The sequence below is a fragment of the Benincasa hispida genome, unplaced genomic scaffold, assembly GCF_027475165.1.
Source record: "Benincasa hispida cultivar pf3 unplaced genomic scaffold, pf3_genome.v1.1 HicScf416, whole genome shotgun sequence".
Lineage (NCBI taxonomy): Eukaryota > Viridiplantae > Streptophyta > Magnoliopsida > Cucurbitales > Cucurbitaceae > Benincasa > Benincasa hispida.
The window spans coordinates 451-25,563 of NW_028326510.1; the positions used below are offsets into that span (position 1 = coordinate 451).

General features: G+C 38.7%; 1 protein-coding gene and 1 pseudogene across 1 annotated transcript; one reads left to right on the plus strand and one right to left on the minus strand.

Moving 5' to 3' along the window:
- Positions 1-2,658: 2,658 nt before the first annotated feature.
- On the plus strand, positions 2,659-24,725 carry LOC150030238 (phosphoinositide phosphatase SAC4-like; the record flags this gene model as incomplete). The annotated part of the gene is made up of 4 exons (XM_090309919.1): positions 2,659-2,792; positions 23,200-23,388; positions 24,045-24,218; positions 24,487-24,725. Coding segments are annotated over 4 exons (663 nt in total), but the record flags the coding sequence as incomplete, so codon positions are not given.
- On the minus strand, positions 5,611-12,230 carry LOC150030239 (uncharacterized; annotated as a pseudogene).
- Positions 24,726-25,113: the final 388 nt, after the last annotated feature.

Genomic DNA, 25,113 nt, shown 5'->3' on the forward strand with positions numbered 1-25,113 from the left:
TGTTTATTAAATCGCGTTTGTATTACCCAGATCCGGGTTTCGTTGTTCATCTCGCGCCTCCGCAGCCCATGCCACACATTCACCCCGCCACTGCCGCTCGTGTAGATTCGGCTAACGTTCAGCCGTCGTGAGTTTCCCACCCGTCTAGTCCATGCACCGTCGACTCGAAGTCAGAGCACCCACATTTGTGTTGTTCCAGATCTGCACAACTGTCAAATGCCTAATGTCGCGTCTGCTTCTCTACTCCACTCAGTTCCTTCGGTCACACACAGGCCCCTAGTTCCACGCCTTCGTCGAGGTCCATCATCCTCAGACAATTCCATTCTATTCACCTTTGTGTTCCTGTCTTTGAAGGTTGGGACTACTTCATGAAGTCCCGATTTTTCAATTTCACATTTGGTTCAATATAAACCAGTTCAATTAATCCATGTTGGTCCAATCAACCCAGATTTGGTTTGCTTTAAGTCTGGTTCGGTTCTTTCAGCCATGTTTGGTTCATTTGAGTTTGGTTCGATTAATTAAGTTTGATTCACTCTTTGGTTTGGTTTAAGTTGGTCCAATCTTGTTTATTTGCAATTATGGCAAAACTCCCTTTGTAGAAGGGTCTTTCTTCCATTTTCAAATTAGTTGTTTGTGGGTTTTGTTGTAGCTCTCTATGGGGATCTTTGTTTTCAGCTCAGAATTTCTTCGTAGGTTTTGTTATAGATCTATATACGAGGATCTATGTTTCTAGCCCAAAATTTTTTGTTTTCGTTCTTTGTGGGTTTATGTTTTCAGCCTACTTTGTGTTTTCGTTCTTCATGGGTTTCTGTTTCCATCCTAGAGCTGCTGATTTGTTTCAGAAGTTATCTTTGCAAACTTAAGTTGATTGCCAATCTACCACCTTGAGTTTGAGGGAGAGTGTTAAAGTAAATTAGGGATTTATTCCTAATCTATAATTTCCATATTAATATTTTTCTGTTTTGTTTCTTTCCTTTGTTGGGTCTACTAGAGTCTTGTTTCTTTCCTTCCTTTGTTGGGTCTACTAGAGTCTATTTATTCTGTAATTCAATGTACTCCGAATTATTCTGAATTATTCAATAATGTACAAATTTAACAATGACAATCTCTCTATTTATAGAGAATTTGAAAGCAAACTAATTCTAATCCTAATTAAGCAAAGAAACTAATCTTAATCCTAATTAATCCAAGAAACTAATCCTAATCCTAATAAACCAAGGAAACTAATCCTAACTCTAATCAATCATAGAAACTAATTCCAATCCTAATCAATTAAGGATTTTACCACAATACCCTAATTTACCCTAATCCTATTACATCATTCTAATCCTACTACATCATGTTTACAGCAACTTAAGAAGTTGGTCAGCCAAATGCCCCCTAAAATTCGAGAAAAATGGTTATTTGGTCTCCACCATCAATTTTACCATATCTAATGGAAATGACACTTTTTCAATTATTTTGTAAAAATTTTTTTTTCCCTTTTTCTCTCTCTCTTCATTCATCGTTTTCTTGCTTCCTCTTCCCATCTTTACCGCCCATCATCAGGTGACAACAACGAAGGGAGCCCTTTGTTTTTGGGGTCCTGTTCATTTCTGTAGAATATCCCTTCATTTCAAGAAAAGATATATGATGCCCAGCCAAGAAGTTAAGCACGTTGATCATGCTTAATGAGACCAAGAAGGCATATGGTTTGTTAGGTATCTTAGTATTTCCTGCACTCAGAAGATCCCAACAAGCAAAACAAACAAGAACAGGGTAAACGGTTCCCTTATGCCTTGATATAATTCAAAAGAACAGAGTAGTGAACAGAGTAGTTTTCGATACAATATAGAAATCAACTAACAAGTCACAATGCCAAAAAGAAATTAAGAAGAAAGCAAGAACAAGATAACTAGGCAAGGCGAATGCTAGAGCACCTTCCACTCCAGTGAAGTCTTCAGCCCAGAATTTCCACACCACTCTTCTCCAAAATCCTTCTTAAACCTCTCCTCATGGTCCCCACATCAATAACTGAAATAGACGCCTTCCACTCATTCTGAAGATGCTTCAGGTGTTTTCCGTTTTTACCCTCCTCACATATGAATGAATAATAGGTCTTACAGAGTCCAACGGCAATGATTAGTAGAACCAGGTTTGCATAACAGGAAGTAGATGTTAAGAGGTCGAACATGCTTTCAAGAAGAATTCTGGCATTGAAGTAGTTGTTGCTTGAATTTTCATGTTTAGTTGTAGAGATGTAAGTAGTTTTTTGGGGTCTGCTTGGAGTTCTTTCTACGTTATGTTGTGCGAGTGTAATTCGTCTTTTATTATTTCCAATTGGAGTAATATTCTATAAATACTCTTTGGCTTTGAGTGCATGCTTAGCTTATTATTCATTTTGTATTTTTGCTGATCCGAGAATAAATTAAGAGTAAATAACTGAAGAAGTGACTACATGGTACATAAAATAAACTGAAAATTGCTCCTGCATAAGAAAATGTGAGTTAATTGATTATGATAGTTGCTTGGAATAGGAATAGTATGTATATGTGAAACTAATGTCTTAATTGGATCCATAAATGAAAGAAAAATTAAGGAGATGCTTCTTGGGTATAGACAACATAGACTTACATGGGGATGATATTCACTAAATCGTGGATAGTGTAAAATTTTTAACTACGAAATAATTGTCTCAGATTTCTGGGACATTTTCAACCACAAAAGAACAAGCCTGCACTCTGGGAACTAGATTCAGATCAGCATTGTAACGTAGGAAGGAATGGGCGAATCCATGTGCAAGAAGATGGAAGGTAAATCTTCTATCCAGATATTGCCTGATGTAGGTTTTAATTTAATTTAATTTTATAATTTTTTTTACTCTATAAGATAGTGGGGACACTGTTTTTCTTTTCTTTTCTTTTTTCTAACCTTATCAACAATCAGATCTCGAAAAGATATAGCTTTCGGGTTCTCTCCAAGAGGGAGGTCAAGGTAAAAGGAAGGAAAGAAGCCAGATTCACAACCTATCAAGTCCGCGCAACTTCTAAGCTTATTCTAATCACATTTGACCCCCCAATAACTGACATTTGATCTTTTCTTGAGCAACCCAACATGTGATTAGAGTCCTAGAAGAATCATCCTTTTCTGAGCAAAAAGAGTGGTACATCTGCAAATTGAAGGTGGGACAAAGCCACCTCCACATTTCCAACCTCAAAAGGCTCGGTAGTTTTCTTTTCAATGCACCTATAAATAAGTCTACTCAACATATCCACAATTAGGAGGAAGAAAAGGGGACAGGGGATCCCTGCCTAAGACCGCTCAAAGCCTCAATGTTACCTTCCAAACTGTTATTAATGAGAAAAGAGTAGTTCACATTTATAACACAACTCCAGTCATTCTCCATTCATGTCCAAAACCTTTCTATTTCATCACCCTATCCAAAAAGTTCCAATCCACATGATCATACGCCTTTTCAAAATTAATTTTAAAGATTACACCACCTTTCTTTTTGGTTCTATAGTCCTCAATGGCTTTACTCCATAAGGGTCTAGGATCAGTCTTTCTACTATTAAAGCTCTTTGCGACTCAAAATAGTCATTCTTCTTCTGAATGAGGCAGGCAAACATCTTGAAATAGATCTATTTAAGATACCCCTCTCAAAGAATTCTTTAAATGCACCTTTCAACTCCTATTTTTTGGAGATCCCAATTATCTTGGTAAAAAGCCATAGGCAATGAAAAGGCATATGGATTCGGCAACTTGCTCCTATCACTCCCAAAAACTTCTCTTTTAATTTCTTCTAGAGTAAACGGGCCACTAACTCATCCCCATCCTTTTTTGATAGGGGACACCTCTCAATACCTTGAACAAATGGTTTAGGATGCATTTTCAGGCCATTGGGATTGTTGAAGAGAGAGAGAACTTCTTCCTCAACCTTGTCATTAGAAGATAACTCCCCACTATCTAGAGCAAGGACCAATGTTGTTTCGATTCCTTCCAATACTAGCCATCCTATGGAAAAAAGAGGTGTTACAGTCCCCTTCCCTAAGCCACTGAGTTTAAATACTTACCATCACTTGTGCCTGTAGAAACTAATATGAGGCCCATCCAGAAAAATAGGGAAGGGATTTAAACTTAGACATTTGTATTTGATTACTTGTTAAATGACCGTTTGACCCTAAAACTCAAATAACCCCTAGACCAATAACTAAAATTAGTGTTGATTATTTCCATATTTGTTAATATCTTCATTATATTTATTGTATTTAATGTGTTATATTTGTTGTATTTTTTATTTTATGTAATAGAGGTGTTTCTTCTATTTAAAAAACCCTTTCCCTCTAAAAGGAATACATAGAAAATATTCTTTTTAGCATGGTATCAAAGCACCTAATGTTTTGAAGCCATAAAAACCCTAATTTTATGAGACTCTAGAAAACCCTAGCTATTGCTGCCATCGATCAATAGCATATCTCCACAGAACGTTGCATCTCAGCTGCCAGTCGATCACTTGTTTGTCAGATGTTGCATCTTAGTGGCTAGGTTCATTCGTTCGTTTGCCATGAATTCTTTGGATCTCATATGTTGTTCGCGAGTTAGTCATTGCCAGTCATCCTCGTCTACATTGTCAATCACCGTCGTCTGCCGTCCATCATTTGAATTCTCTTTGTTCACTAATTTTTTGGTGTGTTTTTCTCTGTTATTTTTCTCTTTGGTCTGTTTCTTCAACAATAGGTCAGAAACTAAGTCATCTTGCTAAAATCTTAGAGAATCGCATCCATTCCATAGTCCCACTATCCAAATAACAACCATTCGGCTTAATAGAGATAACGTTCTTTTTTGGTCCCAAGGTGTCTAAATATATATTTGTGCACAAGGAAAGATTGGTTACATTACTGGTGATAAACCTGTTCCAAACCCAGATGGCCCTTCGTCTGCAAGGTGGGATGTTGTAAACTCCATGATTATGACTTGGCTCATAAATACCATGGTTGAAGACATCAACTATAACTATATGTGTTACTCTATTGCCAAGAAGTTATGGGATAGTGAAACTCAAATGTACATCAAATGTACATCCCCCTGAGCAACAAACCCAGATGGCTGCTCCATGTAAACTTCCTCCTGAAGATCACCATACAGAAAAGCGTTCTTAATGTCGAGTTGATGCAAAGGCCAATTTTGAGTAGCAGCCATAGACAGAAATAGTCGAATGGAAGTTAATTTAGCAACAGGAGAAAATGTATAAGAATAATCAGTCTTATAGATTTGGACATAACCTTTGGCAACAAGACGAGCTTTCAAGCGAGTCATTGTTCCGTCAGAACTGGCTTTTATAGCAAACACCCATTTACATCCAATAGCCTTCTTTCCTGTCGGACGCGAGACTAAATCCCAAGTACCATTCTCATCCAATGCAGTCATCTCTTCAATCATTGCACTATGCCAACCAGAATGAGATAAAGGTTCATGAACAGAGTGAGGAATAGAGATGGAATCAAGAGATGTAATAAAGGAATAAGTGGGTGAAGACAACCGGTTATACGAAACAAACGAAGAGATAGGGTAGGAAAGGCAATGGGTAGATCATCACTCGATTCCGAATCAGATGTCGAAGAAACCATCGGTCTAGGACGTGTCTGGAGGTGGCTGTAGAGGATGCCTGGAGTAAACTCGAGTGACCAGTGGGAGAGAAGGAAGAGACACAGAAGAAGGTTGAGTAGGAGATGATGTGGAAGAGGTAATCTCATAGATAAAAAGATCATCCTCCTCTCCTTTACAATGATTGGACAGTGAGGGATTAAAAGATATATCTTCAAAAAACGTAACATTAGGAGAGACGAGATACCTATTAAGAGTAGGACAATAACAACGATAACCCTTTTGAATACGTGAATAGCCTAAGAAAATGCATTTCAAAGATTTTGGATCTAATTTGGTACGATGAGGACGAATATCCCGAGCAAAACAAACACAGCCAAACATCTTAGGTGCAATAGGAAACAAAGATTTTGTAGGAAAAAGAGTACGATGAGGAATCTCTCCATTGAGGATAGAGGAAGGCATTTTATTGATCAGGAAGCAAGCAGTGGACATAGCATCAACCCAAAATTTCTTTGGAACATGCATTTGAAAGGATAAGGCGCAGGCTGTTTCAAGGAGGTGTTTGTTCTTTCTTTTAGCAACACCATTTTGAGATGGAGTGTCTGCGCAAGAGGATTAATGAATGATGCTATGAACACATAAGTAAGATCCAAGTACATGAGAGAAATATTCACCAGAATTATCTGTACACAGTTTTGATAGAGACATTAAATTGATTTCGAATTTCAGCATGAAAAGCACAAAAATGAGACAATAACTCAGAATGATTTTTCATTAAATATAACCAAGTCACACGAGAATAATCGTCAACAAAAGTAACAAAGTAACGAAAATCTGTTTGAGATACAACTGGACAAGAACCCCAAATATCAGAATGAACTTACTCAAATGGAGCGTTGGCTCGTTTATGTACTCTAGGACTTGAACTAAGACGATGGAATTTAGCAAACTGACACGAATCACAATTCAAAGACGACAAAGAACGAAATTTAGGATAAATTTTCTTCAACACGGACAAAGAAGGATGACCCAGACGACAGTGAACTACAAGCGGGGATGTAACACCAAAGTAGGCTACAATTTTTGGTATCTGGTGGTAAAAAATGTGAAGGCCCCCTGACTTATGTCCTCTACCAATAATCTTCTTCGTCGTACGACATTGAAACAAGCAAGAACCAAGAAAAAAATAAGACAACAATTAAGGTCGCGTGTAAGCTGGCTAATAGAAATCAAATTAAAAGACAACTGAGGAAAATGTAATATAGAGGACAAAGAAAGAGATGGGGTGAGAGGAATGATGTCGGATCCAAGAACAGAGGAGGTGGATCCATCTGCCAAAGTGACAGATGGGGTTGGGGTAGGGGACAGGTGCCGAAAATAAGTTAGAATTACCTGGCATATGAGCGCCTGAGTCTATGACCCACTTGGTAGATGATGTAAGAAGCCATTTCGAATTACCTGTCGCACGGACATCAACACGGCGACACGATGACACTCCAATTTTCAAAAAAGTAGGACACGACACGTCGGAGACACGTTATTTTTTTTATTAAAAAAAATTAAATATATGTCGTGAAATAAACATATTGGGAAATATTCCATTTAAAAACATCATTAACAACCATACAACCATAGATAAGATGACTAACGGTCCAACGTCATAAGTCATAACAAGTTTTAGTAATTAGTTCAACACTACAAAAGTTACAAAACCACAAAATAAAATCGAAGAAGCCAAGCTATATTTTCTTTATTCTTGTCCAATGTCCTCTTAACTACTCGAAGCTTCATTCTGATCACCATCATCAGTGTAAAAACTATAGCTTCCAATTCTGGTTCGTCCAAAGATAAATTAGCTACTTCAAGCATTCCCGCATCTTCAAATGAATCAAATGAATCTCCAACAATGTCCCACATTTTCGTCTCTCCTTTGAAATATTCAGGAGTTCTTTTTGATAAAAGACATAGATTGCTATGGATGTATACCAAGTCTTCTGCACGTTGTGGTGTCATCTTGTTCCTTCTTATGGAGTGCATTAATGAATATGTACTCCAATTTCGCTCATAACACGAGGAAGATGAAGGTTGAACAAGTAACTTCTCATAGCTAGTGATTGTAAAGTTGGAGTAAAGGCACCATGGATGGCCCACCAACTCTTCGGAGGCATATTATATCTATCACGTAGGGAATCATGTTCAGCAAACTCTGAAGATATGGTAGAGAAATTGGCAAATTCAATGTTCACTCTTGTTCCTTCATCCTCTGAACTAAAATATCTCTCGATACACTTCATCCTCTCTCTTGATACTTCTAAGTCTTTATGTGGTGTAACTCGAGTCTTGTCTTCTTCAAGCCATTGTGCACTATAATAACTGTTATAATTCTATAATTAGGATTTTCCATTCTTGTAAATATTTTGTGATATTTTCCTTTTGTCATATTTTCCTTTTCTATGCCTTGTACACTTGTATATATTCATATCTTTGGTGAATGAATAAAGTATTCTGATTCTTTCTCAAACCTAGGAGTTTTACATGGTATCAGAGCTCTCTAAATAAACTTAGGGTTTTTGTGAACCTTAGGGTTTGAGAATTTAGAATCCATTTGTGATACGTTTAGGGTTTTGTGGAGAGGTGAGTTTACACTTTTGCTCATAGTCGCCGTCTTCGGTTCGTTCGCCGTCGTTAGCCGCCGCTGCTGGAAAAAAAAAAAAAAAGGAAACTGTTTTTTTCGACACCGCCCAGTCCAAAGAGAAACCCAGCCACCGATCTACAAAACCTCAAAGTTTGGTTGCCATCTGACCAGCGCGTGTAGGCGCGTGCGCCGTCCTTTTTTGTTTGTTTTCTGTGGGTTGCTTCAATGTGATTGACTCTTCTTGGTGGTGTGTTTGTTTGGGATATATAGATATTCTCACTGCTTGTAAAGACCTCTCTTCGGTAAATTAGGGTTTGATTCTCTGCTGTCCGGTGTCTATTGTTTTTGAGGTAATGGCTGATCAGAAACCAATAATCATGTCTGAGATTGTTCCTATGGTGTCAAAAGTAACTGAACACAAGTTGAATGGATCCAACTACTTTTCATGGAGATCAAATGTCCGCCACTTTATTAGGAGCATGGAGATGGATGATCACATCACAGAAGAGCCACCGATTGATGCTAATAAGAAGTTTTGGTGGCGGGACGATTCAAGGATGCTTCTACAAATCAAGAATTCTATTGACCGTGAAATTGTTGAACTAGTAAATCACTGCGAATCAGTCAAGGAACTATTGGAATATCTGGATTTCCTTTATTCAGGGAAAGAGAATATTAATAGAGTGTTTGATGTTTGTGAATATTAATAGAGTGTTTGATGTTTGTAAGACTCTATATCAACCTGATCAAGGAGAAAAATCTCTTACAAGCTACTTTATGGAGGTTAAAAATACATGCATGGAATTCAATGCCTTGATGCCAATTAGCACGGATCCAAAAGTTCTAATGGCTCAACGTGAAAAGTTGTTTATCATGAGCTTTTTAGTAGGCCTTGCACCTAAATATGAGATAGCCAAAGATCAAGTGTTGTCAAGCTCAAATATCTCCTCGTTGGAAGAAGCTTACACTCGAATACTTCGTACTGAAAAGAAACAAGCAGTTACATCATCTGATTCTAGCAGTGCTTTGATTGGGCGCACAAATAATTACAGAGGTAATAAGGGGGTTGAATCAAATAGCTTCAAAGGTCATCCAAATAACCAAAGATCAAATCCAAGAGGTATTGTTTGCTATTATTGTCATAAACCTGGTCATACGAAGCGTGAATGCAGAAAATTGCTGAATAAGGGTCAGAGGATGCCATCACCCTTTACACATGTCGCCTCTACTCCCATTACGGCCATCACAGAGACAGGTAACATTTCTAAATGTCTTCTTTCCTCCACGTCAAAATGGATCATTGACTCTAGCGCTACAATAGGTAACCTCAGTTTATTCTCTAACCTTTGTACATCTACCTCTTCACCTAATGTCACTATAGCTGATAGAACCTCCACTTCTGTTTTAGGATCAGAAACCGTCCATCTTACTGAATCAATTTTTTTGTCATCAGTTTTAAATTTACCACATTTCTTGGTTATTGCTTATTTCAGGATCTTATGACGAAATAGACTATTGGTAAAGGGCGTGAAGTTGGAGGTCTTTACATCTTTGAACCACAAACACCTACGGCCATCACATGCTCAAGTGTGTCGTCTCCCTTTGAAGAGCATTGTCGTTTGGGTCATCCGTCTATCTCTGTGTTGAAGAGTCTTCGTCCACAACTTCAACATTTGTCTTCTTTCGATTGTGAGTCATGTCAGTTTGCTAAATTTCATCATTTGAGTTTGTATCCTCGAGCCAATAAACGAGCTAATGCTCCTTTTGAATTAGTCCATTCTGATGTTTTGGGTCCCTATTCTGTTGAGTCCAAAGGAGGGTTTAGGTATTTTGTTACATTTGTCGATGACTATTCTCGTGTTACGTGGTTATATTTAACGAATTACTTTCACATTTTCGTAACTTCCATGCCGAAATTCAAACTCAGTTTAGTGGTATTCTTAAAATCCTACGGAGTGATGATGCTAAGGAATATTTCTCTCATACACTCAAGTCTTATTTAGATGCCCATGGCATTCTTCATCAATCTTCTTATGTTGATACTCCATCTCAAAATGGGGTTGCAGAACAAAAGAATCATCATCTCCTTGAGACAGCCAAAGCTTTGATGTTTCAGATGCATGTTCCAAAATCCTTTTGGGCTGATGCTGTTTCCACAGCTTGTTTCTTAATAAATTGCATGCCCTCTTCCATTCGTAAGGGTGAGATACGTTTTCGTACTTTATGCCCCAAGCAACATTTGTTTCCCATTCAACCCAGAATATTTGGTTGTACCTGCTTTGTTCGGGATGTTCGGCCTTAGCATACCAAGCTGGATCCAAAGTCCCTAAAATGTATTTTCCTTGGTTATTCCCATGTCCAAAAGGGGTATCGGTGTTATTGTCCTAGTCTAAATATATATTTAGCCTCTCCTGATATCACATTTTTTTAAAATACCCCATTTTTTTTCATCACCGTCTTTCTCTTCGAATAAGAGTCAGGGGGAGCATAAGGAATTAGAGGATGATTTCCTTGTCTACACAATTATTTCTCCTTCCGATCCTCTTCCTAATTCATCTCTTCCTGTGGCTACCTCTACTCTTCCTCCCATCATTAAGGTCTATACTCGACGACAACCTCCTCCAGTTCCATGCCCTGTACCAGAGTCTTCTTCATCAGTGCATCCACAATCTCTGATCATATCATAAATAGGAGAAGTAAAAGAAAGAATATAATCAATCTTATCCCACCAAATATCATTAAGTACCAACTCCTTTACACATCTTGCTTTCACCATATCATCTCCTCTGTAGCATCCCTATTTATCACTGATAACCATTGTTTGCAAGCCACCCTTAATGAGTTTAAATCTTCTAAGCATAATGATGGTAGATGCAAATCGTGTTTCTGCTACTGCAAATAACTTCAAAGACACAAACTCATTGAACATAGCAAGCCTCATGGAATGGTTCATGATAAAGTGCTTGACAAACATAACATCATAAAAAATTCAGAAATCCAGCTACACTCTGCAAATACATGTTGATTACTATCAATATTTCTTGCAGCAAAAATGTTCTTCAAAGCAAGATTGAGGGTATGAACTACACAAGGTGTCCAAACTATGTTGGGGAACTGTGATTCAATAATGTCCTGCACCCTCACAATTTGTAGCATTGTCAGTGATTATTTGAATCGCATTCTCATGTCCTACCTCATTTATAACTTCTTTCATCAAATTGGCTATGAAGTATTTGTCTTTAGTCTCACCTGAGTAATCTACAGCTTTAAGTAACATTGGTCCTCCTCCTGTAATTGCCATAAAGTTAATCAATGGTCTCCTCTGCGAATTGCTTCATCTATCATTGGCAATACTTACCCCCTTCTGAGACCGTGTACTTTTCACATATTGCAACAATCTCTCTATGTTTGCTTTTTCTTTTTGGAGAAGAGTTGTTCTCAATTTATTATACCTTGGAGGTAAATAACCCGACAAAGCATTATTTGCAACCAAAGCAAATGCGTTCACATAATGTGGATTTCTAGCCAAATGAAAAGGCAAACCTGAAGAATAAAACATTCTAACTATCTCTAAATCCACTCGATCACGAATTGCCAAGTTAAATGACTTCTCTAATGCACTAACATTTCCTTTCCTTTTCTTTTGTTCCATTGTTGAATAAGAATATGAATAGCAACCCATACTTCCCTTTCCAAAAGATTGAGATTCAGTTTGCATATGTCGTGAAGGTGGTAAAAGAACTTGTTTAGGAGCATTCCTTGCAATACATGCTTTAGCTTCATCTTCTAACTTTTGCATTTCAACAAGATCTTTAGGGGTGATTTTTTTACATACTCCAATCTCAAATCCACTCAATTTTAGTAGATGTGTCCCAACTCTTGTATAAGAACCTTTTCTATTTTCTTGACAAAAATTATATTGCCAAGAAATATTTCCCCCTCCTTCATTCAATCTTTCATTTTTTGTAACATATTGTCATAACGGTTTTGTTTCATCATCGGTAGTCATTTTTTAATTGAGTTCAGTATGACTTGAAGATGATTTTGCCATACTACTTTTAAATAAAACAAAAAGAACAAAATAAGATTTAATGGAAAGAAAAAAAACATAACGGTTCAGTTCAAACATAAATGTTCAAACAAAAACAGTATGTTCATGAAAGGGAGAAAAACGCAAAAAAAGAAAAAATGGGAAGAAACAAACCAAATCGCCAGCGAGTATGGGTGTGGAGAAGTCGAACGAAGTTTGGGCGTGGAGAAGTCGCCGACGAGTCTGGGCATGGAGAAGTTGCTGACGGCGTGTCTGGGCGTGGAGAAGCTGCCAGCGTGGAGGTGTGGCCGGCCGTCAAAATCGAGTGGAGTTCGTTGGTTGGACTTGGGCGTGGGGAGTTTTGATATTTTGAAGAAAAGTGGAATGGAATAATATATTTTGAGAAATTAAAATAAAAAACACAATAACCCTAAAACTTTTGGGCTTAGGCTTATATAAAATTAAGCATTCGGGCTGGGCTAACTTTTATCAGCTTTCATTGTTTTTTCTTTTTAATTTTGCAGTATCATGTCCCAGCCATGTCAAAAATTTTAAAAAATAATAAAATCTGGCATGTCGGAGACGTGTCCAACACTGACACTTGGCCATCTTAGGAGTGTCGGTGCTTTATAGGTGGCAGTAGGGTTTGATGAAGAAGATGCCCATAAGGATTCCTGAAATACTTGAAATTTAACAAAATCGTTGGTAGAGATGGTAACAGACTTTTCTGCCATATCACTGGTGGAATCTATCTGAGTATGTTGAGATCGTTGAGCCTTGTACAACAATTTACGACAATCACATTTTAGATGGCCTGGCTTATGACAATAGTGACAAACAATCTCTTGAGAATCTAATTTTCGATTATCATAACTAGGCTTCTGAAAATTGTTGGTCATCCTCGGAGTAACTTGAGGGTTATTATTCTTGCTTAAAAGGCACTACTATGATGAGAAATAGACGAACCGGATTGAAGACACAACTGAACGCCTCTTCTAACGAAGAAATCTCGGAATCAGAAAGAACCTATGTTTTAGCCATTCTAAATTCAGGTGAAAGTCCATAGAAATATCATAGCAGCATTTTTTCTCATTGCGCTTGTTGAACTTTGACGTCTGGGTTAAAAGGTAACAATAAGGCAAGTTCAACAACTGTCTTTTTAAGCCTCATAAAGTAGCTTGTAATAGATTCTGATTTATATTCGGCTCGAAAGAATTGCATACAAACTTCAAACATTCGATGGACGTGTTCTTTTCCCGAGTACAAAAATTCTAAGAACTCTAAGAGTTCCTTAACAGAATCACAATGATCTACCAACCAACAACCTCACTTTCAATGGAATTCTTAATCTAAAGATAAAGTCGAGCGTTATCACGAAACAAGGCCTTTTTCTTATCATCTTGTGGTGGATTCTCAAGCCATGATTATCCATATCAGTACTAAGTAAATAAAACTGAATAGTGCGACACCAATGATAGTAATTATCTCCATTCAACTTATGTTCTGTTATCTTTGATGCTAAGGGAATTACATTGGATACAACCATATGATTCATCTCATCCATTAAGAACCAACACACGATCCCACAGGGGAATTAAACAAATCAGAATCGAAAGCGAGGTAAATCAAAGAGCAAAACAGCCCCAAATGAGAGCAAAACAGTCACAAACCCTAGGAACAAAAGGGTATTTTCCAAATAGCCTCACACACGAGTAGATGTTGGTAGAACTAAAGGCACAGATGGACTTAAAAGGCTAACCCGAGATGAACCCAACCGACGAAAGCGAAGATGTCCTCACGTGCTCTCATGCGCCAGCACGTGGCAAAAGAGCGATCCGAACCGGCGGCGCGTGTGACTCGCGCACGGATGTTTCCTTTGAACTACGACGGCAGACCGAGTCGGACGGTGGCACCACTCCTCCTGAGGTGGGCAGTGTCGTCAAATGGCCATTCGAAGCGATGACTTCTGCATTTTCTGTGAAAGAGTGTTCAGTGAGAAGTCTTTCCATTTGATATCTAGCGAGCTGCTTTCTTACGAATGCTTTCTGACTGTGGGATGATAAGAAAACAAACGGAAGTCCTCGTATGAAGGAATTCCCGCTCCGGGCACGAGCAGGAACATCAAAATGACACGATCTAATAGATCGTTGTAGCGAGTAGTTGGATCATAGTCTCTTACCATAAAAATGGCTGCATGCGCAGCAGCACCAACTATGAGAAATCCACCAATCCACATGTGATGTGTGAACAATGACCTGGCTATGCTCTCTTTGCGTCTGCTACTAGATATGCTTCTGGCTTTGCACCTTTGAACTCTTTATAAGGTGTTGCTTGACCTACTTACATTAGTCCGAGTCGAGGAAAAGAAAATCGAATCACGCACTCTCCATATTCTATTAGGCATGAAAGATGCGGGTTAAGGCAAGGGTTGCTTCTTTGGTTGATTGCTCATCAAACTGCCGTTGCGTCAGGTCAGATTTTCACTCAAGCTATTTCTTTAAAAAGAGGAGCAAGCAAGATCAGGCTTTTCAGCCGTATGACCCAAATTCAAACCCTAACCCACAAAGCCGTCAAAGAATATTCTAGCCCCTAAAACAAAGAATGACTCTGATACCATGTACTCTGTTATCATTTAATTAGATAAAAGGTCCATATATATAGGATAATGAGAAACCCTAATCTAGGATATACAAAATTACAATAAAGGACGACTGCACATATGAATTTAAATATATCTTATAACAAGAGGCAGGGTACTTGGAAAAACTATTCTTCCAACTGTTAGTGATATTAGATTAAATTTCACTTTACTTACTAGCTTAAGCTTTTGGGTTAATTGGTGATTTAAGATGGTATCAAAGCAGGTGGTCTATGAAGCTCTTGTGTTCAAACTCCTCCTGTGTTATTTCCTCCCCAATTAATATTTTGTTAGGTATTTTTTATATTTCAAGCCCACAAGTAAGGAGAAATGTTAAGATTAAATTTGACTTCATCCACTAGCTTAAACTTTTGGGTCAATACAAGTATTAATGATGTTTTTCTGAAGTCTCAAGGAAGAAGTTGCAGGAATGTTATGATTGGCAAAAAAAGGAAAAAAATCTATTGATTCAATTGAAAGTTCTGCATTGGTGATGAAAAATATTGCAATGAAGCTTCTCATCGCTTTGAAGCAATTTATATGATCCTGATATATTTGGAAGGTGCTTTTGGAAAAGGCATATTGTTTAAAAAACATGTCGAAGTTTACATCAATGTTTTGTGGCCTGGTAGCACCACTAATAAAAGATCTACGTCTAATTATTGCTCATTTGTTGGAGGGAATCTAGTTACTTGGTGAAGTAAAAAACAAAGTGTGGTCATGAGAAGTAGTGTTGAAGTCGAATTTTGGGTATTAGCTCATGGTATTTGTGAGGGCATATGGATAAGAAAGACTATACGAAGAATTGAAATTCTCTTAGATGATTCCCATGAACATTTAATGTGATAACAAGGCAACAATTTTCATTATCAATAGTCCATTCCTTCATGATAGGACAAAACACATTGAAGTTGATAAATACTTAACAAAAGATAAGATTGATGCAGGAGTAATATGTATTCCCTTACCTCCTAATTGATGAACAAATTGCTGATGCATTAACTAAAGGTCTCCCATAGTGGCTATTCAACTACTTGATTAACAAGCTGACCACAAATGATATCTTCAAACCAGCTTGTGTGGGAATGTTTGATTATTTCCATATTTGTCAATATCTTCATTGTATTCATTGTTTATTTATTGTTGTATTTTTTATTTTCCTTATTTGTACTAGGTGTTTCTTATAGGTGAGAAACCCTTTCCTTCTATTACATAAAAAAAAAAAAAAAAAAAAAAAAAAAAAAAAAAAAAAAAAAAAAAAAACCCTTTCCCTCTAAGAGGAAGACACAGAATTTTTCAGCAATTAGCAATAGACCCAAAAGCAGCCGTAGGTAGGTTATGGTAAATTTAATCATGTCAATCTACTATTAACACTCAAAGGTTATATTTCCCCAACTCTTTTGCTACCGGTCACCTCATAATATCAGGAAGCGGGAAGTTTGAATAGGTTTTGTAGTCCTGGAGAATCCTTAATAGATTGTTCACCACCAGTTCGAGAGGTTGACGCTCTCCTTGCTGTTATATACTGATGAAAATAAGAAAGGAGAGAAACCAACACACAGTTTACGTGGAAATCCTAGAATAGGGAGATAAACCACAATACAGATCTTTTCTTTTATTTTTTAATTGATACCCTGAATACAAGAGAATAGGGTGAATAAATAGACAGTAGAGAGCCCTAGGGTGAGAGACAATTACAAAAATACCTCTAGGGTAAAAACCCTATTTTCAACACTCCCCCTCAAGTTGGTGCATAAATATCAATAAGACCCAACTTGCTAAGACAACAATCAAAATTAGGTCTCAGTAGCCCTTTGGTGAGAACATCTGCCACTTGTTGATTTGGGGGATATAGGGGATACAAATGCTCCCATTATCCAGTCTTTCTTTAATGAAGTGTCTGTCAATCTCTACATGTTTGGTTCTGTTATGTTGGACTGGGTTGTTTGCGGTGCTTATTGCAGCTTTATTATCACAAAACAAATTCATTGGAAGATCCCTGTCTTGGTAAAGATCAGTCAGCACCTTATCTAACCAGATTTCTTCACATATCCCTAAACTCATTGTCTTGTACTCAGCTTCAGCACTACTCTTAGCCACCACTCTCTATTTCTTACTTCGCCAGGTGACAAGGTTACCCCAGACAAAGGTGCAATATCGAGAGGTCGACTTTCTATCAACGACAGAGCCTGCCCAATCAGAATCTGTGTATGCTTCAATAGTCCTTTTTTCAGACTTCCTGAACATTAGTCCCTTACCAGGGGTCCCCTTCAAGTACCGAAGAAACGCTCAACTGCATTATATGTTCCTCATAAGGAGCTTGCATAAACTGGCTTACCACGCTTACTGTATATGAAATATCGGGTCTTGTATGGGACAGATAGATCAACTTCCCAATCAACCTCTGGTACCTTTCCTTGCTAACAGGAACTCCGTTGTTTGTAACACCAAGTTTTGCATTATACTCCACCGGTGTGTCAGCAGGTTTACACCCAGTCATGCCTGTTTCTTTGAGCAAGTCAAGTGTATATTTCCTTTGCGATACTGAAATACCTTCTCTGGATCAGGCCACCTCCATTCCCAGGACGTATCTCAGCTTACCAAGGTCTTTAATCTCAAATTCTCTGGCCATTCTCGTTTTAAGCCTCATAATTTCATTCTCATCATCGCCGGACAGAACAATATCATCAACATACACTATGAGGACGACAATCTTCCCGAAGTCGGACCGTTTCGTAAATAGTGTATGATCTGAATGCCCTTGGTTGTATCCCTGTGCTTTAACAAATGTGGTGAATCTATCAAACCAAGCCCTTGGGGACTGTTTCAATCCATATAAGGATTTTTTCAGTCTGCAAACTCTGTGATTAAACTGACTCTCGAATCCAGGAGGAGGGCTCTAGACTTCCTCTTCAAGATCTCCATTAAGGAACGCATTTTTAACGTCCAACTGATGCAGTGCCAATCTTTGTTTACAGCAATTGACAACAAAACCCGAATAGTGCTGAGTTTGGCTACGGGAGAGAATGTTTCAGAGTAATCAACTCCGTAAGTCTGGGCAACCAGTCTGGCCTTATATCGATCAATCGTCCCATCTGATTTGTATTTTACGGTGAATACCGATTTGCACCCAACTGTCTTGTGCCCTTCAGGTAAAGGCACCTGTTCCCATGTACCATTTTTCTCTAGCGCCCTCATTTCTTCCATAACAGCCATTTTCCATTCAAAGTTCTCCATTGTTTCACGAATACTGCTTGGGACCATGATAGTGTCCAAGTTGGTAGTGAAAGCTTTAAATTCGGGAGACATTATTATATGTCATGTAGCTGTGCATAGAATACTTTGCGCATGAACGAGTATCTTTCCTTAGTGCTATTGGAAGATCGAGAGAGGCATCATGATTTTCCACCTCTCTTGATTTCTCAGCATGACTGATCACCTGTAAATCAAGGATTTCAGTAGTATCTTCCACTTCCTTGTCACCAACAGGACTTTTCCTTCTACTGTTATCACTCTCAGCTGTTTCCTCATCTGTCACATATTCTGTATTGCCACCTCCACCTCCTTCATCCTTATCTTCCTGCACTTGTCAGTCTCCATACATATATCAACATCATTAGTTTCAGGAATACACGTACTTGAACCAGATGCAAGGTCTGATTCATGGACCGAAGCCGGCTGATCAACAGGTGGCAACTCTTCCTTTCTTCGATTCTTCCTATAGTAGGTTATCCAAGAAATCTGGTTGGTAAGGAGGACAGGACAGACTTTTGCAGAACTAGGAGAAGGAATCAGGGTGGAATCCCCTAAGGGAATATCATAGGTGGACCAGTTAGGCTCTTCACTTAAGCTCTCCCCCTGAAGATGACTAACGGGGAAGAAAGGTTGGTCTTCAATGAAAGTAATGTCCATGGAGACAATATTTTCGAGAGGACGGATGATAGCATTTATACCCACGTTGGTGAAGAGGGTACCCAACAAAAACACATTTTTGAGTACGAGGGTGGAATTTTGTGCAATTTGGGCCATGGGAGTGGACAAACGCAACACAGCCGAAGACACGGAGGGGTACATCAGAAAGCAGGCGAGTAGTCGGAAAGGATTCTTTGAAAAGGTCCAAGAGATTATGAAAGTCAAGAACACGAGAAGGCATACAGTTGATGAGGTGAGCCGTTGTAAGAATGGCATCCCCCCACAAGTAGGACGGAAGAGTGGCGGACAACATTAAAGACCAGGCAACCTCCATCAGATGGCGATTTTTACGCTCAGCTACTCCATTTTGTTGGGGAGTACAAGCACACGAGCTCTGGTGGACAATTCCCTTAGACACAAGAAAGTCATGGAAAGAGGTGTTAAAGAACTCTCGTCCATTATCACTTCTCAAAATCCCAATCTTGACATGGAACTGGGTTTCAACCATGGTATAAAATTGTTTAAAGGTAGAAAACACCTCAGATTTGTCAGCAAGTAAGAACACCCAAGTGAGGCGTGTGTGGTCGTCTATGAAGGTGATGAACCAACATTTACCAGTAGAGGTAGTAGTCAGTGATGGTCCCCAGACATCACTTGAATGAGGGAGAAGGGACTGGACGGCTTATAAGGTTGAGAACGAAACGAAATACGACTTTGTTAGGCACAAATGCATATATCACAATTTAGAGACACTATATTAATATTGCGGAATAAATGCAGAAATAAATATTTCATATACTGAAAGTTCGGATGTCCTAAACAATAATGCCATAACATAAAGTCATTTTCGGAAGTAGAAAACTTTAAAGACGTAAAACTAGTTCTATGATCCTCCTTAGAAGATTAATATAGCGTCTCCCTAGAAGATTAATACATCGTCAGAAAGGAAGTAGAGCCCTCTATCGTGTCAGGCTGTGCCAATCGTCATCCCCGACTTCTGATCCTGAAATACAATAGAATTTGGTGAGAAAATAGCCTTACAGTTTAGAGACCGATAAATGATTATATGAGATTTTAGGTACATGAAGTGTATCACGTAATACTAAACCATCAAACGGGGAGGTATTCCCTTTCCCTGCAACCGAGGCAAAAGACCCGTCTGCAATTCTGATACATTCATTTCTCGCACTTGGATAGTAAGAAACAAACAACTCTGAAGAATTAGTGAGATGATCTGTGGCCCCTGAATCTACGATCCAGGGTTTCTTGCCATTAATGCTAATAAGGCCAAAAGATGGGAATGTACTTGATTGAGCAATGGCACTCACCCCGACAGCATTCAAATTGGTCTTACTATCGGCTGAGGACTGATGCTGTGTATTCTCAGTAACTGAATCACTTACAAGAGCACACCCGGAGTTTGATCTGTCATGTGACTGTCGTCTCTTACTGTTTGGGGGCCTGCCGTGCAGCTTCCAACATTGGTCCTTCGTATGCCACGGCTTCTTACAATGCTCACAGATAGGTGTGGGCTTTTTATCATTGTCGGAACTGGACGCCTTTGAAACAAAGGCTGATGCATCAATGGAGGCTGTCACAGGATTGTTCATAGCCTATGATCGATCTTCTTCTAGTCGAATCTCTGAACACACCTCTCTGAGAGACGGGGTAGGTCGTTGACCCAATATGCGACTTCGAACACTGTCAAATTTTGGGTTCAATCCAGCCAAAAACACATAAACCCGATTTGCCTCTTCAAGTTTCAAATACTGTGCCCTATCCTGTGCGCAGTTCCAGACAATCTCCCGGCAAAGATCCATCTCTTGCCAAAGCACTGATAGTTTATTGAAGTAGGAAGTAATGTCAATGGTCCCTTGCTTGCATTCATGGACCTGTTTGTGTAACGTGTACAACTGGGATACGTTCTGTCGTTTCGAGTACAAGTCCCTAGCTGCCTCCCAGATATCTCTAGCAGTTGCTGTATACAATAAGGGTCGGCCAATCTGGGGCTCCATACTGTTAATAAGAACCGACCGTAATAGAGAATCCTCCCCTTTCCAGATTCTTTCTTGAGGATCACCTGGGATAGGTTTCGGAATTTCTCCTATTAGATACCCGAATTTGTGCCTTCCTTCTAAGGCCATTCTAATCGACTGGGACCATGAGAAATAATTCTCCCCATTTAGTTTTTCTTCGAGCAGAAGTCCTGCAGAATTTTTCATTGAACCAGTTAAGTAAGTTGTATTGGGCAAAATAGAGAAAGAGGTTACTGGATTCTCAGAACAAACAGGTTGTTGGGGATTTGTGCCAAACATTGTATCCAGATTTGAAATCTGCTAGTGCAGAGAGGCCAACTATTGTCTCACATCGTCTGAGTAATGGACCGAACTACACGCGGCTGGAAACTAGGCTGCCATTGTTGACTGAACACATGTCGCCGACGGGAAGATGGTCGTCGGCTGAGAGATCGCCGGCAGGTATGAGGATCCCGGCCGGTTGTGCTGCTCGAGGTGGCTGTCGGTCTGCCGCTAGTCAAACTTGCCTAGGGCAGAATCGGGAAGGTCCAGATCTCCTTGTCGGATGGGTGGGTTCGCGGAATCTGAAGCGAAAAACCTAGGGTATGCCGGTGCGGTCATTGAATGTTTGCAGGTCGAAGTCGAAACCCTAGGGCACACCGGATGGATGGATGCACGCCCAGCCTGTTCGTCGAATGTTTGCAGGTCGAAGGCGCGATCGGACGCGGACGAAGGGATTCTGTCTGCCGAGGGGTTGCTGCGGATGCGGACGTCCTCGATCGGAGCCAGATCTGATCCGGTTCGTGGTGGATCTGAGGGGTTGTTGCGGCCATACCCGATCTGAGTCGGATCCGTCGACGGCGGCGTGAGACAAGGCAGATTGGATCTGTTTGCGTATTCTTCAGATCTGTCCATGTGCGGCGTGAGCATCCGGCTAGATTCCGTTAGGTGAGGTGGCTCTCATTGACGGCGGCTCTCTGTTGACTGCAACTGGACGGCAAAGATTAATTCCGGTAAAGCAGCTTGAAAACACTCCTTCACAGCGGCCCGAATAGCAATTTTCATATCAAAACTCGAAGATCCACCATCTGAAGGCGACTGTGGATGGTTCTCTTTCATAATGGCTAGGGTTTTGTCCCCTTGCTCTGATACCATGATGAAAATAAGAAAGGGGAGAAACCAACACACAATTTACGTGGAAACCCTAGAACAGGGAGAAAAACCACGATACAGATCTTTTCTTTTATTTTTTAATTGATACCCTGAATACAAGATAACAGGGTGAATAAATAGACAGTAGAGAGCCCTAGGGTGAGAGACAATTACAAAAATACCCCTAGGGTAAAAATCCTATTTTCGACATATACTAGTCACCAGCTAATACACAGAAAACTTTAAGATAACCTCAAAGTACACGGAAAGCATATATATGCATAACAGACTGACTCAATGACTAAGGGGGAGAATTACCAGTTTTACCCCTCCTAACAAATCTATTAATTATTGGGGGCCTAACACCAAGCCCCAGTACTCGACTTAGTTATTCAGCCCTTTGGAAGTTTCAGGTATCAAAGAAAATGAGGTAACCAAAGAATTTATCATATGGGGAAAATTAATGCTTTTAGTAGAGTCCCGGATCATTGGATTAGTCCAATTTTTTCTTTTATGAAACAGACAACAATTTTCATTGATGAAATGAAAAGAATGAAAAGAGACTAATGCTTGACTTACAAGAAATTATGAAATAACAAGAATTAGGGATCAACAAGTGCACCTGACTATCTCAACAAGGTTGACACACCCATAGTACCCTCATCACATCCCAAAACAAAATATGACAATTACAATAGAAAACTGTGTCTTACAAACATAATTACATAGATTAAATGAAAGCATTCCAATTAAGACAAATATCTCGAACAGAGTTTGAATGAATAACTACTATTTAGTTAGCTGAGTTGACTTGAGAGGCGGATTATTAGAATAATATCTTGATTTTGTTTTACTTCTGTTGTCCACGTGCATTTCTTTGTCTACATATTTTTGGCACAATTGCTCCTTTTATTGGAGTCCTCTAATAAGCTCAGTCAAAGCGCAGGAGAATATCTTGATCACCCCCACCCCACCACGTTCTTTTAAGCTGTCAGGAAGGTGATGCAATTCATGCAACTGCCACAGTGGCAGTTTACAGTGTAATATAATGTGTGAACTCTCCGATACATATATATATATAAAAAAAAAACTGTATAAATGTATAAATCATAAGTAAAACTGCACTAGCTCACTATAGAGACAATATGCATTCTTTTGATGATGTTTTCATTGGTTCCTCATATGTTAGGCTTGTTCTTGTTTGACTGAGTTATCAACTTCTGATGTTTAGGTCAGCATTCAAAAGATCCTTGTCAGATGGAAATATTCTTCACGAAAATTGCTCACCAGTGTTATCTACAGATAGAAAGCTTGAAAAACATTCAAACTCTGTATTGTCCAAACAATCACGAGGTAGCGAGGTTCTTTCAGAATCTTCTCCAGAAATATCCACTTCTGGAAGTGATATAGCATTGTCAAGGTTTGATACCACCATCTCTATCATTGTGAATTTTGTAGCTCCTTTCTCTCGTAGTTCATGCAACAGTTCTTACCAGCAAGTTAGACGTGTCTTCATTAAACAAGAGCCAGAGAGTTAAGAAAACCACATGTGCTGAGTACCCATCTGCATTTGTTTTTCATGATTATATTTATAATATCAACTCTTTGTGGTGGTTGTATCCGGCATTTTATAGGAGGCATATTTTTTTTTTTTCTTTTTTTTTTTTAAGTTTGTTTTTGGATTCTGTAGACGAAGCCTGTTAGGTTGGAAGTTGTAGAAATTATGTGTCGTCTGTTATGTAGTTCTGCCATTTGTGATTTTGCTTTCCGTACCAATGGGGCTAACAAATGGTAGGTTTGGATAATCAAACGGAAGCCTAGTTGTGTTTGTTTAGATAGATTTTTCTGCAGGAATATGGTAAGAATTCTTGGAAATGAAGACAAGTGTCGTATTTTGTAGAATTTGTTACGGGAAATGTTATAAAACATAGGCACCTTTTTATTTCCTCCAAAGCTGTTCCACCCCAATTCGATTGTTCTTCATATCCAACTGGTTAATCCTACTAACTGGTTATCTTTTAGGCAGTGTTGTTTCTAATGATAACTGAATGGTGTTTGTCGAATGTCTCGAGGTAGGTATACTCCCTCAATGCCTCAGAGGCGGCTTTTTGGGTCCATTCAAAGGGAAAGATGCCTTGAAGGTGACCATATTTTCTTTTCCGAAGGGGACGCTATGAGTTGCTCAAACTTTGTTGACCTGGACTGGCTTTCATCCTCTGGGAATTCATGTGAGGAGGAGCCGTTTGAGAGGTAATTACAACACTGTTGAATAGTTTATTACTATAATATCCAAGAACATTCTACGCTTACAAGAATAATTTACGTGTCAAAAGATCTTGATTTACGATTTATGAAGACTTCAAATAACTGGATGGCTATACTTTTCTTTTACTCGTATTCTTTGGGGATTTTGAGGATAATTTTTTCTTTTAATTATGCTCTTGGCCTAGCACTAGGTCCTTGCATTTCTGAATTATGATGAGTGAACTCAACTGCTCTTCGCCTATCATGATTTTAGGTCTTTGGGCTTCAACTCTCCAATTGCTAGAGATTCATCTGAAAATGTTGTCACTGGAGAATCAACTCCTTCCATGAGTGAATATGGTTCGAGCATGAAGGTCAGTTATGTTTCTGTCCTTGGTCTCCTTTTACATGTTTGGAACTGCCCATTTACATTCGTATAATTATTTTGGGGCAAATATCAATTTATATCCTTGAATTTTGGTGTTATATCAACTTGAATCTTAAACTAGTAGTGTTGTGTCAATTTAAACCTTTAACTTTGGGGGTTTACTAATTTAAACCCCAAATTAATAATTGTATCAATTTAAACCCTGAATTTTCATGAGTATATCACTTTAAACTCTGAACCTTAATAAGTATATCAATTTAAACTTTAAACCCTTTGTAAGTGTATCCAAATAAAACATGATGGAGAGTTGACACACTTTGAAACTTCAAGGTCTAAATTGATACAGTTATGAAAGTTTAGAGTTTAAATTGATACAATTATTAGTTTGGGATTTAAATTGGTACATTTATGAAAGTTCAAGGTTTAAATTGATACAATTATTAATTTAGGTTTAAATCGATACTATCTCTAAAGTTCAGGGATATAAATTGGTGTAATGATTATGCCACTTTG